Source organism: Rattus rattus, chromosome 1, assembly GCF_011064425.1.
Source record: "Rattus rattus isolate New Zealand chromosome 1, Rrattus_CSIRO_v1, whole genome shotgun sequence".
Lineage (NCBI taxonomy): Eukaryota > Metazoa > Chordata > Mammalia > Rodentia > Muridae > Rattus > Rattus rattus.
Window position 1 is genome coordinate 13544031 of NC_046154.1, and position 15114 is coordinate 13559144.

The 15114-nt window shown below is 48.4% G+C and overlaps 1 protein-coding gene across 1 annotated transcript in view; it reads left to right on the top strand.

Moving 5' to 3' along the window:
- Positions 1–14717, top strand: part of Tnfrsf8 (TNF receptor superfamily member 8) — a 44389-nt gene extending 29672 nt beyond the window's left edge. Inside the window, exons 11-13 of the mRNA XM_032887593.1 lie at positions 5538–5563; positions 7399–7609; positions 12652–14717. Of these exons, the coding sequence (XP_032743484.1) occupies positions 5538–5563; positions 7399–7609; positions 12652–12896 (482 nt within the window). The 3' untranslated portion in view covers positions 12897–14717. The remainder of the gene's footprint in view (positions 1–5537; positions 5564–7398; positions 7610–12651) is intronic.
- The last annotated feature ends 397 nt before the right edge of the window (positions 14718–15114 follow it).

Genomic DNA, 15114 nt, shown 5'->3' on the forward strand with positions numbered 1-15114 from the left:
GAGGCAGAGTTTCTTTGTGTAGTCCTGGCTGTCCAGGAACTCACTTTGTAGACCAGGTTGGTCTTGAACTCACAGAAATCCACCTGCCCCTGCCTCCCAAGTGCTGGGATTAAAGTTGTGCACCACCCTTGCCTGGCTAAGCATGGCAGCCCCTGCCTTGCCGTTATCTCAGGAAGATGTAGGCTGAAAAGGATTGTTTTGCTCTGATTCGGTTTCAGATTTCCAAAAGTTGTGAACAGTACTAAAAGTGACTTTTACCAAAATAGTTTTTGGAATAACTTACCAGACTTGATTTCTTATCATCCTTGTGTGCCTCCCTGTGTATTTCATAATAACCAGGGCATTGCAGTAAGACCTTCAGAATCAAAGAATTCAGACTGTTCCATTACCAGCAATCAGAGCCCAGGCCAAGACTAGGTTGCTTGTTTCTTTTCTTTTTCCTTCCCTTCCCTTCCCTTCCCCTCCCTTCCCTTCCCTTCCCTTCTCTTTCCTTCCTTCTTTTCTTCCTTTCCTTCTTTCTTTTTTATTTTTTTTGAGACAGGGTTTCTCTGTGTAGCCCTGACTGTCCTGAAACTCACTCTGTAGACCAGACCAGCCTCAAACACACAGACCCACCTGCCTACAACTCCTGAACGCTAGAACTAAATGGGCCATCATACCTGGCCAGACTGGGTTTTTGCTGTGTCTCAATAACATAATATCATTGGCTTGGATCCCATGCTGCCATTGGTAACTAGGTCTGTGGGTCTCCTTTCAGTTGGATTAGTTCCCAGGTTCTTCCTTGGGTATCAAAGCCTTCACACTGGGGAGATTCATAAGCTGATCTGACCTGTGGTCCTGATCTTGGGTCCTGACCTCTAGTTTGGACCTCGAGAATGGACTTGGGCCATCAGTCTTTGGGATCTTTGGGGGAGCTTCCTGCCATGCTTTCATCTGTCATTCTCCTGGTACTGTGTGCTTAGAGCACTCTTACTAACCCATCAGCCAGGCCGCACCTTGATAATGCCTTGGTAATGACTAGCAAAGGAAGATTTTGAGACTTGTCTTTTGATCACAGTTTGTTTTTTTTTGTTAGTGTATGTCTATCCGTGTGCATTCACAGGTTTTGTTCATAATTTTAGTGTTGCCATCATTGTAGCAGAATCACTGTCCCAGAACTGGATAGTAGGAATCCCTCAGGACATGTCCTTTTGTGTTAGGGAATACCCTTTTGGTTTTGGTTTTGATTTTTTGAGACAGGGTCTCATGTAGCTTAGATGTCCTCAAGTATGTCATGGAGCTGAGAATAGCCTTGAACTTTTTATGTGTGGGCATGTTGTTGTTGTTGTTGTTGTTGTTGTTTTGTTTTGTTTTGTTTTCTGAGGTTTTGTTTTCGTTTTGCTTGTTTGTTTTGAGATAGGTTCTTACTAGGTAACCCTGGCTGGCATGATCTACCTGCCTCTGCTTCTCATGTGCTGGAACTCCAGATGTGTACCAACATGCTATTTTGAGGTGCTGGGGATTGTCCTTTCAGAAACCATTCCAGGCCTTCCAAGTCACCCCCTCCCCCCAGGGAGACTATTTACTAAGTCTACTGGTCCCAGTTGCAAACTTCTACATCAGAGCTGTCCTACCTCTCACAGCTCTACCATGGGACTGAAAGGGAGAGTTCAGGGGTAGAAGGAACCGAATGTTACATCTCTAGCACTCATGAATCTCCAAGGTTGGCCTTCAGAACAGATCAGTGAACATCCAACTGAGCCTGGGGCCACTGCTGTACAGTCTGTCCTGGACTTGGGCCCTGGGGTGAGGGATAGATTTACAAGGAGATTGTGATTATTCCAAAAAGCAAGGAAACCAACAAATGAGGGCAAGCAGGCTAACGCAATAGTTTTAGGGGAAGAGCCTTGGGCAATCTGAACTCTGCCCTTGGCAAGTTCTACTTTGGGTCTTTTCTCAGAGAATTCACAGGCTGTAACAGGGCAGGCTGTTGGCAGATGCTGGGGCCCTCTAGATTCTGCCTTCTACATTTTTTTTATTTAATTAACATATTGTTTGGCTTTTCAAGTCAGGGTTTGTCTGTGTAGCCCTCCCTATCCTGTAACTTGAACTCAAAGATTAGCCTACCAATGCTTCCCTCTGCATCTGGGATCAAAGATGTGTGCCGCCACTAACCAGTTTTAGATTCTGCTTTGCTTTTCTTTTCCTTTCTTTTCTTTCCTTTTTTTTTTTTTTTTTTACCTTGATGTTAGTACATGCTTGTTTCTGAGCGTTAGAATCTATACTTACTTTCTCCTGTCATAGAATGTCTAAGCTCTGATAGCACCTGGGGCTTCTTACAGGGGGGTCCTCAGCTCCTTGGTGATAATTTAGCTGGGAAAAATTCTAATGAGATTTCACTGTTTAGAAGAATTTGAGGATAAAAGGAACCTGTTCCTTCCATCTCTGACACTGTGCAGTCAGTCCCATCACAGTGCTGCAGAAGTTAGGACAGCCTCCAAGATGGAAGTTTCCGTAGGTGGAGAGATGGCTCCAGAAAAGAGGACCTTCTCAGCACCTCAAAATAGCGTAGTAGTACACACCTGGAGTCCCAGATCTTAGGAGACAGAGGCAGGTGATATGTACCTTTAATTCCAGCAGAGACAAATGAATCTTTGTGGATTCATACCAGCCAGAGCCACATAGTGAGATTTCAAAACCAGATGTGACAGTGCCATTTGTGGTATCAGCACTTGCAAGGTGAGAGATAGATCAGCAGTTCAACGTCATTCTCGGCCAAGTTTGAGGCCAGCATTTTACTCCTCTCCTCAAACTGAGGAAATAATGGAGCCCCAACATGGGCATGACCAAATGATTTTATTATTGACCTCGTACATTGAGGCAATACATAACCACAGTTAAATAAACAAACAGAAATGTATCGTTTCAACTTTTAATGGTTTAAAGTGTATGCGAGCATTGGCCTGCACGTATGTAACTGCAGCACAAGCATGGTGCCCACTGAGGCCAGAAGAGGGCATTGGATCCCTTGAAATGGGAGTTGCAGAGTTGTAAGCCTCCATGTGGATGCTGGGAACTGCATCCAGAGCCTCTGAAGAGCAGCCAGTGCTCTTTATATCTCAGTCAACCCCCCTGCTTCAATATATTGTGATTAAACAACAAAAGACACTCTTTTATTTCTTTACTTAGTTTTTTTTAAGGTGCTAGGGACCCTTCTTACATTCAGATATCTCCTTAAGCTCCCTTGTGATAGCTTCTTAGACTTCCTTTTGACCTAAATGGCCTTTGACAGCACTGGTCAGACATTTTGCAGGATTCCTCCTGCTGGGATATGTCTACAAGGGTTCTGGATTTGAAGAACACAGAGCCATGTTCTTCACACCCTGTTCTCCAGGTGGCTTATCACAGAAATCCTACTGTGTGTGTGTGTGTGTGTGTGTGTGTGTGTGTGTGTGTGTGTGAGAGAGAGAGAGAGAGAGAGAGAGAGAGAGAGAGAGAGAGAGAGAGAGAGAGAGAGAGAGAGAGAGAGTGTCCTGGCCTTCACACATAAGAAACAACTTCTCTACCACTAGTGCCTCCCTGACCCTCACCCCCTGCCCCACTTGCTGTTGTGAGATCTCTACTCTGTCTTCAGAAACCCCTCCAGAGTTAGCCAGGTCTGTCCCATTTCCCAGATTAAAAGGCTGAATCTTAGAGGAAGTAGAGCTAGTTTCCCTCCAATGAAGTATTTTGATGGATGGCTTAACGACACTATTGTTTGGCACTTGGCATCTTCCCAGTTTTGAAGTAATTATAAACACTCCTGTGTTTGTCTTCATTCGTGTGACTTCCTGAGGGTGTGGTCTGTATGGGGCAGGGAGGGGCCCTGATTCAAAGGCCACAAGGGTTTTAGCTAAAAGGCCCTGTAGGGAGATGATGCCTACTTAATGTTTCCCCTTCTAGCCTACAACTTCTTTTTCAAGACAGCACTTATTCTCTTGCTTCTTTGGCATGCACTTTTTTGTCTTCTCCAAGCTCCCACAACATCTTGGCACCACATGTCCGTTGGCTGATTGCAAAACTCAAGGTTGTTTCCAAAGGACAAAGATTTAGTTTCACTGATATCCTTCTTAAAATGACCACTTAGACCCTGTCTCACAAGACAAAAATTAGACAAATAAAATAAGCAAATCATGGGCTGACAAGATGGCTCAGGGCTTAAGAGCGTTGGCTGCTCTCCTAGAGGATTCAGATTCAATTCCTAGCACCCAAATGATGACACACAGTTGTCTGTAACTCCAGTTCCAGGGTATCCAGTGCCCTCTTTCAGTTTCCGTGGGTACTAGACGTGAATGTGGTACACACACACACGTGCAGGCAAAACACGCATTTAGTATAATAAAACATGTATACACGTCGTGTGTGTGTGTGTGTGTGTGTGTGTGTGTGTGTGTGTGTGTGAGTGTATCCCAAACCCACCAAACAAAACTCCCTGTGTCTCAAGCCAGAGAATATCCTGAAGTGTCAATGGCTTGGTCTTGGTGGTTAGTGGCCACCTCAAGAAAACAAGCCACAACTTCCTGAAGTGACTGCTGGGGACAGTGGTTGCCAGGTTCTATACGCAAGGCACATTTGCTAACCTGAGACTGAGCACCACTCTAGCCCATTTCCCTGCCAGACCTCTAAGGCTTCATCCCAAACTGCAGAGCGGCCGCATAACATTTCTGTTTGCTCATTGTTGGTGAATCTGCTGTGCATGCACCAATTAGGATTCAGAGTCAAGCCGCTAAACCGGAAAGCATGTTCTAGAAGCAGCTCAACAGGCATGCTGGCCTTTTCCGGCATTCGTGCCTTATCAGCATGAACCTGAATGGCATCGTAGGGTCCCTAACTGACCCCCCTGGGAGTCAGCAATAGCTCTGTCCCCCTACGGTATAGTGGGCCTGGGCTAGCTTGGGTTAGGTTGGACTTGATACTATGTGGCCACCTCCTCCTTTCTCAGGTAGCTGATGAGCTGTGGTTAAATGTCATCATGTATGTGGGTACCTGGTCTCTATTTATGACAGAAAGATACTAGAGTGAATGGCAGGGGTCGAGGTGAACAGAGAAGAATAATTCTGAGAATTATGGCCCAGGCATCTACAGAACCCTTGAGTTGGTGGTACAAAGAGTAATGAGGCAGACAGAACTGGAGTGTCCTGCAGAAGGGTTGCAGTTAGACTTATGGAAAGAAGGCCCCAGCTGAGGCCCTGCCTCAGAGGTTGGTTTCAGGCATGCCAGGGCTTCATCTTGAAATCGTCTAGGGGTTGGGGATTTAGCTCAGTGGTAGAGCGCTTGCCCAGCAAGCGCAAGGCCCTGGGTTCGGTCCCCAGCTCCAAAAAAAAAAAAAAAAAAAAAAAAAAAAAAAAGAAATTGTCTACTGCCAATCAAGGGCTTGAGTCCTGGAGAGGGCAAGGTTCCACCCCACTGAGATCCCAGGGTGCTGTCTGTTAACAGATAGGGAGTGGTGGAGGGATGTCGTACTATCTTTGGTGACATTGCTACTCTCTCTCTTTTTTTTTTTTTTTTTTTTTTAACAGATTCCTGTCCTACTGAAAAGCTAACTGTAAGTGTTATCTCCAACACCCACTCCAGCCTCTGTCCTTTGTTTTGACTACTTTCCTTACACACCTGTGGATTCAGGACTACCAGGGTCACAGAAGGACCACAGAGCTATCGTCTTCCCTGACATCCGGGGTTCCCAGTCAAGGAGCCAGGTGCCCAGGGTGTTGGCCTGGGGCGCCATGGTAGGGTTCAACCAGAGAGAGAGGACTCCACCCCACAGCAACCTCCAGCTCCTGGCTCAGCCCCAGGGGATTTCCAGCAGGGATTATAGACAACAGCTTGGTTTGGGCCACTTTGAGGTACCAAGTCTAGTCTGGAGGGAGGCTGTCTTCTTTCCTCTGGGAGTCTTGTTGGCCAAGCTGGATAATAGACACCAGCAGCACACACTTCCAAAGTTAGCTGTGTGCATTGAGCATTTACCATCTGCTAGGCACTCGTGCTCTCTCCTCTGCTGTCTCTTCTGGCTTTTACTGTGCAGCCAATGCTAACTATTTCCAGCTTGCTGGACACCTTTGTGGATGCTGGGAACCAAATCCTCGTTCTCTGGAAGAGCAGCCAGTGCCCTCAACCACAGAGTCATTTTTCCAGCCCAATGTTTATTTAATTTTTGAGACAAGATCTCATGTAGCTCAGGCTGGCTATAAATTCATTATGTAGCTGAGGGATGACCTTGAACTTCTGATCCTTCTTCCTTCACCAAGTGTTAAGATTAGAGGCATGCACCGTGTCAGGCTTAAAATCAGTGTGTGTGTGTGTGTGTGGGGTGGGTGTTGAAAGGAGGGGGTTCTTGTTCTGGGAAGCAAATCGGAGTGCTAGGCAAACCCTACAATCCTGAGCTATATCCCCGGTCCTGGGTTTCAAATTACTGTAAAAGAATAATCAAGATTCCATAGATTTATTCTCTGGGTCTCTCACCCTGGGTCCTTTGGAAGACTGCAGATGAATGTCACACACCAGGTTTCCCTTTGTACTTACTCATAAACGCGAGGAACCCAACCAACACATTCCTAAAGATGGCTCTCTTTTTAACGTGTTAGCATATGGTCAAAGGCTTCCCTCCCAGAAGTTGGGAAATGAAGAGGCACCAGGAGTTGGCCAGGCTGGAAGAGACTCCAGCGTGTAGATCCTTGGCTAGAAACTCACTAACCGTGTGTTATATATGACCCTGGCTGCGTTACTCCACTCCGCCAGGCATCAGTTTCTCCGTAAGACATGCACATCACTCTTAGGACTAGCCTAGCTATAGCAAGAGGGTGTGAACGACCGACCGTGGCTCAGCACAGCGTGAAGGCAACATGAGTTGACGGTGTGGCTCAGAGGGTAGAGCGCTTGCCTATCAGGCAGGAAACCCAGTGCTGGGGTCCCAGTCCTGCATACACTGGGTATGGTAGCATAATCTCAGTGTTTCAGAGATGAAAGCAAGAGGATCAGAGGTTCGAAGTCATCCTCAGGTGCATATCAAGTTTGAGGCCAGCCCGGGCTACAGAGACTGTCACAAAGACAAACCAAATAGTTGGGCGCACACCTTTAATGCCAGCACCCATGAAATAGAAACAGCTGGGTCTCTGTGAGTTCCTGGGCCAACCTGGTTTATATACAAAGTTCTAGATAAGCCAGGGCTCTATGGCGAGACATTTGCTCACTTAAAAAACAAGCAAACAAAAGCACACACGCAAAAAACAAACAAACACAAAAAAGCTGGATGTTCTTGGGAATGCTACACACGTGCCTTATGCTGCCAGGTAGCTCTCGGCAGCTTTAAAGAATGTTAGAAGCTTTTTCATTGGCTTCCCGGAGTTGGAGGAACCCTGCCTCAGCACTTACTCCTGTTCACAGCAGCTGCAGAGAAGTGGGTCAGTGACCGATCCCAGCGCTGGACACAAGTTGAGCCCCGTGAGCCCTCCAGCTGTAGAGACTGGTGCCAGTGTTGGAACCGCCTGCCTGGAGACCCTGCCGCTGCTGGATGACAGCATAGCTGGGAACTCTTTTGCTCCCAGAGAACCTCCAGAGCCGCGGGTATCCACCGAACACACCAACAACAGGATTGGTGAGTCCTGTTGGGAGATCCCGGTCTAATGGAGTGGACAGAAGGGAGATGGGTGCTGACGTCTGGATGGGGTTTGGGGACGTATGCATGAATTCCTTCCTACCACGCACTCTGCCCCGGGTCAAGCTTCTGTCCAGGAAGAAGGCCATTTCATGGGGACTGCTAGGGACATTCGCTAAGCGGGCATAGAGTGATGAGCCTAGTGTTTGTCATTCTTAAAGGGAAAGAGAATCTTTCCCCATCGCCTTAATACAGAGCCAGAAGGTCCAGAAGGAAGGAAGGCCAGTGACGTCAGACACTTATCTGGCAACATCTCTTCATGTCTGTCACAACTTCTGGGAATAATGACTTTACCCTTTTTCAAGACTGGGGAAACTGAGGCTTGGGGTAGAGGGATAGAGAGGTTTTTCTTACTGAATTGCCAAGACTCAGCCTGATGGGTCCCAGAACACTGATTTTTGTTCATCGCATTGATGGGTCTCAGTGAAAGCCTAGAGGCCAGCCCTGACCCTCCCGCATTTCTCCTGTCTGCTGCCCTCCGGCCAAGAAAACATCTGCTATGGCTCCTATGGGCCCTGCTTCCTTCTTTCCTTCCCCCACTCTGGAACATATATATTAGTGATTCTTTTCTTTTTCTTTTCTTTTCTTTTTTTCGGAGCTGGGGACCAAACCCAGCGCCTTGAGCTTGCTAGGCAAGTGCTCTACCACTGAGCTAAATCCCCAACCCCTATATTAGTGATTCTTAACCTGTGGGTTGAGACTCCTTTCATACCTCAATCTCCAAAAATATTTACATTGCTATAACAGCAGCCAAATTACAGTTATGAAGTAGCACTGGAAATAATGGTACGGTTGGGGGCCGCCACAGCACGAGGAGCTGTATTAAAGGGTCGTGACATTAGGAAGGCTGAGGACCACTGATGTATATTGTCCCCTTCACTCTCGGGATGGAGGGTGGGGTTCTTATTCCGGTGTTCAAGGATGGTCTCAGGCAGCTGCTCCATCACATCCGAGTCATCTATTCTCCCTCTTAGGCATGGTTTTCTGCATTTTCATCTCTCTCTCCTGCCTCCTCTCCCCTCCCCCTCTCCCTTCCCGTTTCTCCCTAAGCTGCTCTGCAGGGCTATTTCCTCACCTACAGCAGGTGGGCCCCCATCCTTTGAGCCTGGTTACCCCCTCATGTCCTGGGGGCAGTGCTCTCACACCATTTATTCTGAGCAAGCGATGCTCTCTGCTGAGTGTCCCAGTCCCCAGCTTCCAGGGCAGGTACTCCCTAGAGCATTGCTGGCTCTGACCTGACGGTAGAAGGGCATTGGTGAGGGTTCTTCCCATTTCCCTGCCAGTGTGTGGAGATGAGAGCTCTAGAGCTGTCTTTGTCTCAAAGAAATGTTTGCACCGAAGCAGCTTTCGGTTAAGTTCTATTTGAAAAGAATGTGTTTGGGAAAACACTGCCAAAGGCTCCTTCGGTTTTCCAAGGAGTCCTAATGGTTTTTGAATCCAAGATGACTGAAGGGCTTGGAATTTGGAAACAGGGCCAGAGCCTGCTCAGGGAGGGAGGTGGCAAGGGCTAGGGTTGGGGAAGGGCTGCTGAGGGAAGTCCTTAAGAGGTCCTCTGAGACACCAGAACTTAGGTGACTCATTTGTTCTCTTAGTGACACACCAGAAGAGCAGCCTCCCTCTCCAGTTTCCTACAAGGACAAATGGGTCTAAGCTTCCTCCTTCTCTGGCTGTGCCCCCTCTGCCTCACCTTTCCTTAACTTGATTAGGGTATTTCCCCTGCAGCTGGGGTGGGGGTGGGATGAAAGCAGCTGGGGATAGGTAGCCTGTGATGGTAAAGCCAGAGGATCAGGACCTGCATGAGAGAGCAGTAGCCTGTCTCTGGCCTTGCCTTCTTCTGCCCTCACAACACCTCCCCACCCCACCCCCACATTACTCTCCAAAACCTCATCTCTCTCTCTCTCTCTCCTCTCTCTCTCTCTCTCTCTCTCTCTCTCTCTCTCTCTCTCTCTCTCTCTCTCTCTCAGATATTTATTTATTTATTTATCTGGGGGAGGTGTCATGTGTCACATGGGCATATGGAGGTTAGAGGACCACTTGCATGTGTCAGTTCTCTCCTACCATCATGTGGGTCCCAGGGATCAAACTCAGTTCTTTACAAATGCCTTTACTGATGGAGCCATCTTGAAATACTTTTCATCAAAATAAATAAATACATTTATTTTGTGCGTATGCCCCTTCATGGATGTGGAGGTCAGAGGACAACTTGTGGGAGTCAGTTCTCTCCTTCAACTGTGTGAAGGGTCCCTCTCATAGCTAAAATCAGCTATGTTAGCCCATGTGAAAGGCACACACTCCCGGTATTTTATTTGCAAGCCGTAAACCTAGATTGGGCAGATTTAGAGCTGTTCTAACTAATTTCCCATATGTCCATTGTTACTTACTATTTTTCCTGGCCACGGGCTCATGGTCCAGGTCCTCTCATGGTGGCCTCCTCCATTCTCTGTGTCCTTTCTTCTTCCCTCTCTCTACCTACAAACCCCAACCAGGTAACTGGAAACCCACCTACTTCTACCTATTGCCCAATCACAGGCTTTAGCTTTCTATTGACCAATATTAACTCGGGGAGTAAGGTTACATATCTTCCTTTGGTATACATGAGGATCTCCTCATCCCTGAGGATCTCCTGGGGGGAGGGCAATCAGATTGTGGGGGCCATTATTTAGCATTTGAATACAAGCAGCATCCCACACAACCTCCTACAATAGTCTGTTCTTAAGTGGTCCCAGTACCTGACCTCTGGTCCCATCTGTCCTTTTTAGTACCAGGGATTGAACCTGGAGCCTTTTACATGCTAGGGGAGTGTTCTAATACTAGGTTATATCCCACTCACCTTTGTTTGTTTCAGTTTTTTAATTTTTAAATTTAAAAACTGTGCACGGGGTGTGTTTGAGTGCGTGCACACACGTGTGTACAGAGGCCAGAGGTTGACTTGGTTATCCTGATTATACTCCACCTTACATCTTGCAGGAGTCTCTCACTTGAACCCAGAGCTCACTGGTGCAATTAATCTAGCTAGCCAGCTTGGTCAGGGAGCCCCTGTCTCTGTCTCCCACATGCTGGGGCATACAGGATGCTGCCACACCCGCACAGCACTTATTTGGTTGTTGCGGATCTGAATTCTGGTCTTCGCACTTGTATAACCAGCACTTTTCCTGCTAGGTTATCTCCCCAGACTTTTTTCTGTTTCTGGATTGATGGGGTTTTTTGTTGTTGTTGTTTGTTTTGTTTTGTTTTGTTTGATTTAAAAACAAAAACAAAGAAAAACAAAAAACAAACAAACAAACCAAAAAACAGGGTCTCATTTAGCCCAGGCTAGCCTTGAACTTGCTTTACAGCCAAGGATGACCTTAAACTTCTGACCCTCCGGTCTTGTAGTTTTTGACGTTACAAGCTTGCAATACTGCGTGTGACCCCAGCTCCCCTGCTACATTTTCTTTGAATCAGATCCTTACTGAGTTACCCAGGCTGGCTTGAACTCACTCACTTTGTAGCCCAAGCTAGCTTTGCACTTGTCATCTTCTTGCCTTAGCTTCCCCAGATTTACAGGTTTGTGCTACCAGGCTCAGCCCGCCTTTCATCTTCCGCTAGTCCCTCAGATGAAAGTCCCAGCCAGCCTGGACGGAGGATGTGGGGTGGGGCCTGAGACCCTGCTCTCAGCTATGGAACCCATGGGACACACAGTTCGTCCCTTTCACTTGCCCTTCCCTCCTCTTGTTCTTACACTTCTCTCTTTCCTGGGTGTGTGAGAAACCAAAATAGAAGAGCTGGCATGGTGCAATGCTCTTGGGCATGCCGGAGCACTTGAGAATCTTCTGGGCTTCCTGAATCTGAGGGTGTAACCCAAAGGCAGGGGTCCATGTGCCCTCTGCGTCTACCCACCCCCACTCTTAAGTTCCCTTTTGAGCTTCCCCATTCTATCTGCAGAGTCCAGTGCAGGATCAGGCAGGGCGGTGCGGCCTTCAGCCTGAGGCCATAGGTGTCATGCCCAGTGAGTAGAGCCAATGCTTCTGGTGAATCTAGGTCTCTGCCTCCCAGCTGCAAAGACGGCTTTGTTTCTCCAAGGCTCCCTGACTCCCCGCATGGAAAGGCTGTTCCAGCAACACCCCAGCATCATCCGGTGTTGAAGACTAAGACTGTAGCATGTAGTAATATGGGGGGACTGGGTTATCCATCCACTTGACACTCGTGATCCACTCTGCCTCTGGCAGCAGGAGGTTTCAGGGCGCACAGAAACACGGAGCCCCTGGTTTCTGTTGCATATCATCAGGGCCCAGGTTTCTCAAGAACACGGCCGATCAGCCAAGGTTGCTTAAACTGCTGAAGCTCCTGGGACTTGGGACCTGGGACCCATCTGTCCCAAACAAGCAGGAGCACATCGGTCACCCAGCGTGCTTGTTTTAGGAATGTGGATGCAAGTAGAAAGGGCAGCCAGGTCTCTGGATGTTTCTTTGGAGGTGTCTCCTTACCTTACCTGCTGACCTGCAGTCATGCAGAGGATTTGATTAGTGATGGTGATGGTGATGGTGATGGTGATGGTGATGGTGATGGTGATGGTGATGGTGCTGGTCATGGTCATGGTCATGGTCATGGTCATGGTCATGGTCATGGTGAGGGATTATTTGTGGGAGTGCTGGGCCTCAGAGATGGTGCTTAAGAAGAGTCAGGGACATGTGTGGCTCTGCTGTGTCCCCTAGTGTTCTTACTATCTTGCTTTTCTTTACCTATTTCCTGGACTGACTGCATTCCCCTAACCCTAACCCTAACCCTAACCCTAACCCTAACCCTAACCCTAACCCTAACCCTAACCCTAAGTCCTTCCCTGCTCATCTCTGATGACATTGCCTAAGGAATCATAGGCCGCTCCATAAATACCTCTCTGTGTAACAGAGAGGCTGCCGTGTGTTCGTTCAAAGTCACCCAGCAGATGAGGTGGAGGCTGAGGTCCTGGTCTCTCCTCTCTCACCCATCCTTTTGCCTTACAGAGAAAATCTACATCATGAAGGCTGACACAGTGATTGTGGGCTCAGTAAAAACTGAAGTCCCTGAGGGCCGGGCTCCGGCAGGGTCTACGGAGTCTGAGTCGGAAGCTGAACTAGAAGTGGACCATACCCCCCATTACCCGGAGCAGGAGACAGAGCCACCTCTGGGCAGCTGCACGGAGGTCATGTTCTCCGTGGAAGAAGGAGGAAAAGAAGACCATGAGCCCACCACTGTCTCTGAGAAGTAACACCCAATGGTAGCGGGGGCTAGAGTACAGCTGAGTGTTCACTTTGAGATCAGGTTAATACCTGGGAAGCTACCACGGCTTGAACTGAAGCCCCGGCATCCAGGGGAGCCCAGAATGAAGCCTTCAGCTGCTACCAAGAACACTGGCCCCTGGACCCCAGCAGTGGGCACTCACCATCAGGCTGTTGTCTACTGGGGCAGAAGCTACAGGTTGGGTTCCAAGCCTCCTTGCCCACACCCCTGTGCCCTGCCTTCTCTCCTTGGGTCTCAAGTGATGGCTTTACTGACATGCTACCAGCCTTCAGCTGTACACATGGCTCCCTGGAACAGAACCAACACCTAATTGCTTCTACTCTTGAGGAAGAAGGAAGTTAAAGGATGAATGCTCATCATCACTGGCACAATGATAGCCTGTGCCCATCACACAGGGAGGGCGAAATGAGACCCTTCTGGCATGGCCTCCCTGTTCTGTGGACTCCCTCAGCAGCTGCAGTAATCCCACCCACTAAATGATGCTGGAGACTCTACTTTGCCCCAGGACTTCCTGTCATGTGGTGTTGGGAGTACTGTAGTCCTGGCCGTCCTTAACACAGTGTGCCTCTATTTGTTCTGCCCTGGAAATGAAGAAGCATTGTCCCTAAGCCACCAGGATCAGGCCTGACACCTAGGAGGTTGGAGCCTATCTTTGAAGGCACCCTGCTGCTCACGCTGCTTGTCGTACCCTGCGCCCACTCTGAGGAGGCCGTGCTGCTGAACTTACCTGAAGTTCCGCTTTTAATGTTTTGTTTTGTTTTTTTCCTTTCGAGGTACTGAGAATTGAACCCATGGCCTTGTGCATGCCAGGAAAAGGTTGCAGGGCTGATCAACCCCAGCCTAGCATTTCATACTAAGCACTAAAGCTGCTGTCACTCCCAGCCTGGCTCGCTCCCTGGCACCTGCGTACTCTTGAAACAAACGAGCAGCCAACTGGATGACACATCTGCTCTGTGGCAGCCAGGGGACTCTGGACTTACCCTTGGGCCAGGCAGGGAGAATTCTGTTTACTCACTAGCTGTTTGCTGTGTGGAGGAAGTTGGGACCCTGTCAAGAATCACGAGGGGAGTTTCTGAAACTGCTTGAATCTATGGGGAAAAGTTGGAGTGGCTGAGTACCACCAGAGGCGTTAAATCACAGTCTAGATACTAGCCAGAAGGGATGTGTGGGGGCTGGATAGTTGCCCATTTGTCTTGTGCAAGGACACAGTAGATATGTGGGCATGCATAGTGATCCCAAAGCCATGTCACAATGACCACATGGATGCCACACTTTTGGAAGATATTGCCCAACTTTTTCTTCTTCTTCTTCTTTTTCTAAAATAAGATCTTGTTCTATATCCTAGGATAGATTCGAACTTGATATGGCTGACCCTGAACCTGTGACCCTCCTATCTTAACTTCCCAAGGAAGGACAGGCTTCAGCCACTATGCCAGACTGCCACACATTTCAACGAAGTGACATATTCCCTTGCAAAAGTAGCCCTTCACACAATTTTTTGACCCTCTAAAAACCCCCTACAGACCTGTAAAAATTAATGGATTTGTGAGGCCGAAAACTGATCAGAGAGATGAGTTGTGGGAGGCCCTGAACACAAAGACTGTCAGGGGTCTGGTCTATTCTCTCTAGACAGGGCTGTTCTCTCTGTGCAAGGCACCCACAGCCAAGGGCAGGAGCCCATGACCAGCTGTGTGCCCATTAAATCTCTCCTTGTCCATCCGGGCAGTCCCTTCTTCCCTGTTCAAGGCCTGCCCTCCAAGGATGCTGGGAATAAAGGATCTCTGCTCACAAGACTGCCTTTGATATTTATAGGATGAATCCTGGACCTCTCCAGGGCTTTCTTTCCACAAGCAGATTTGGGCCATGCAACTTCAGAAAAGAGGAAACTCCATGTGACTGGAGGACCTGGGCGTCTATGGAACCCAGGTCTTCTATGGCTGAGCAGGAGAGGTTCCACCACCCTGCATACAGAGCAGGGCAGAACTTCAGCGACATGCAGCCAGCCCAGAGTTCCCCCTCTTTGGCACCTGTCCACTCCGTTACTTGGACTGTAGGCTACACTTGCACCTCACCTTCAGCCTGACCCTGAACCTGCTGCTTGTTGGCCATGCAGTCAGGCCAGGAGCCAGAGCTCTCCTGATGGGGAACTCCCTAGCTCTAGCTGTTCCGATGTTCAGAACAGTGAA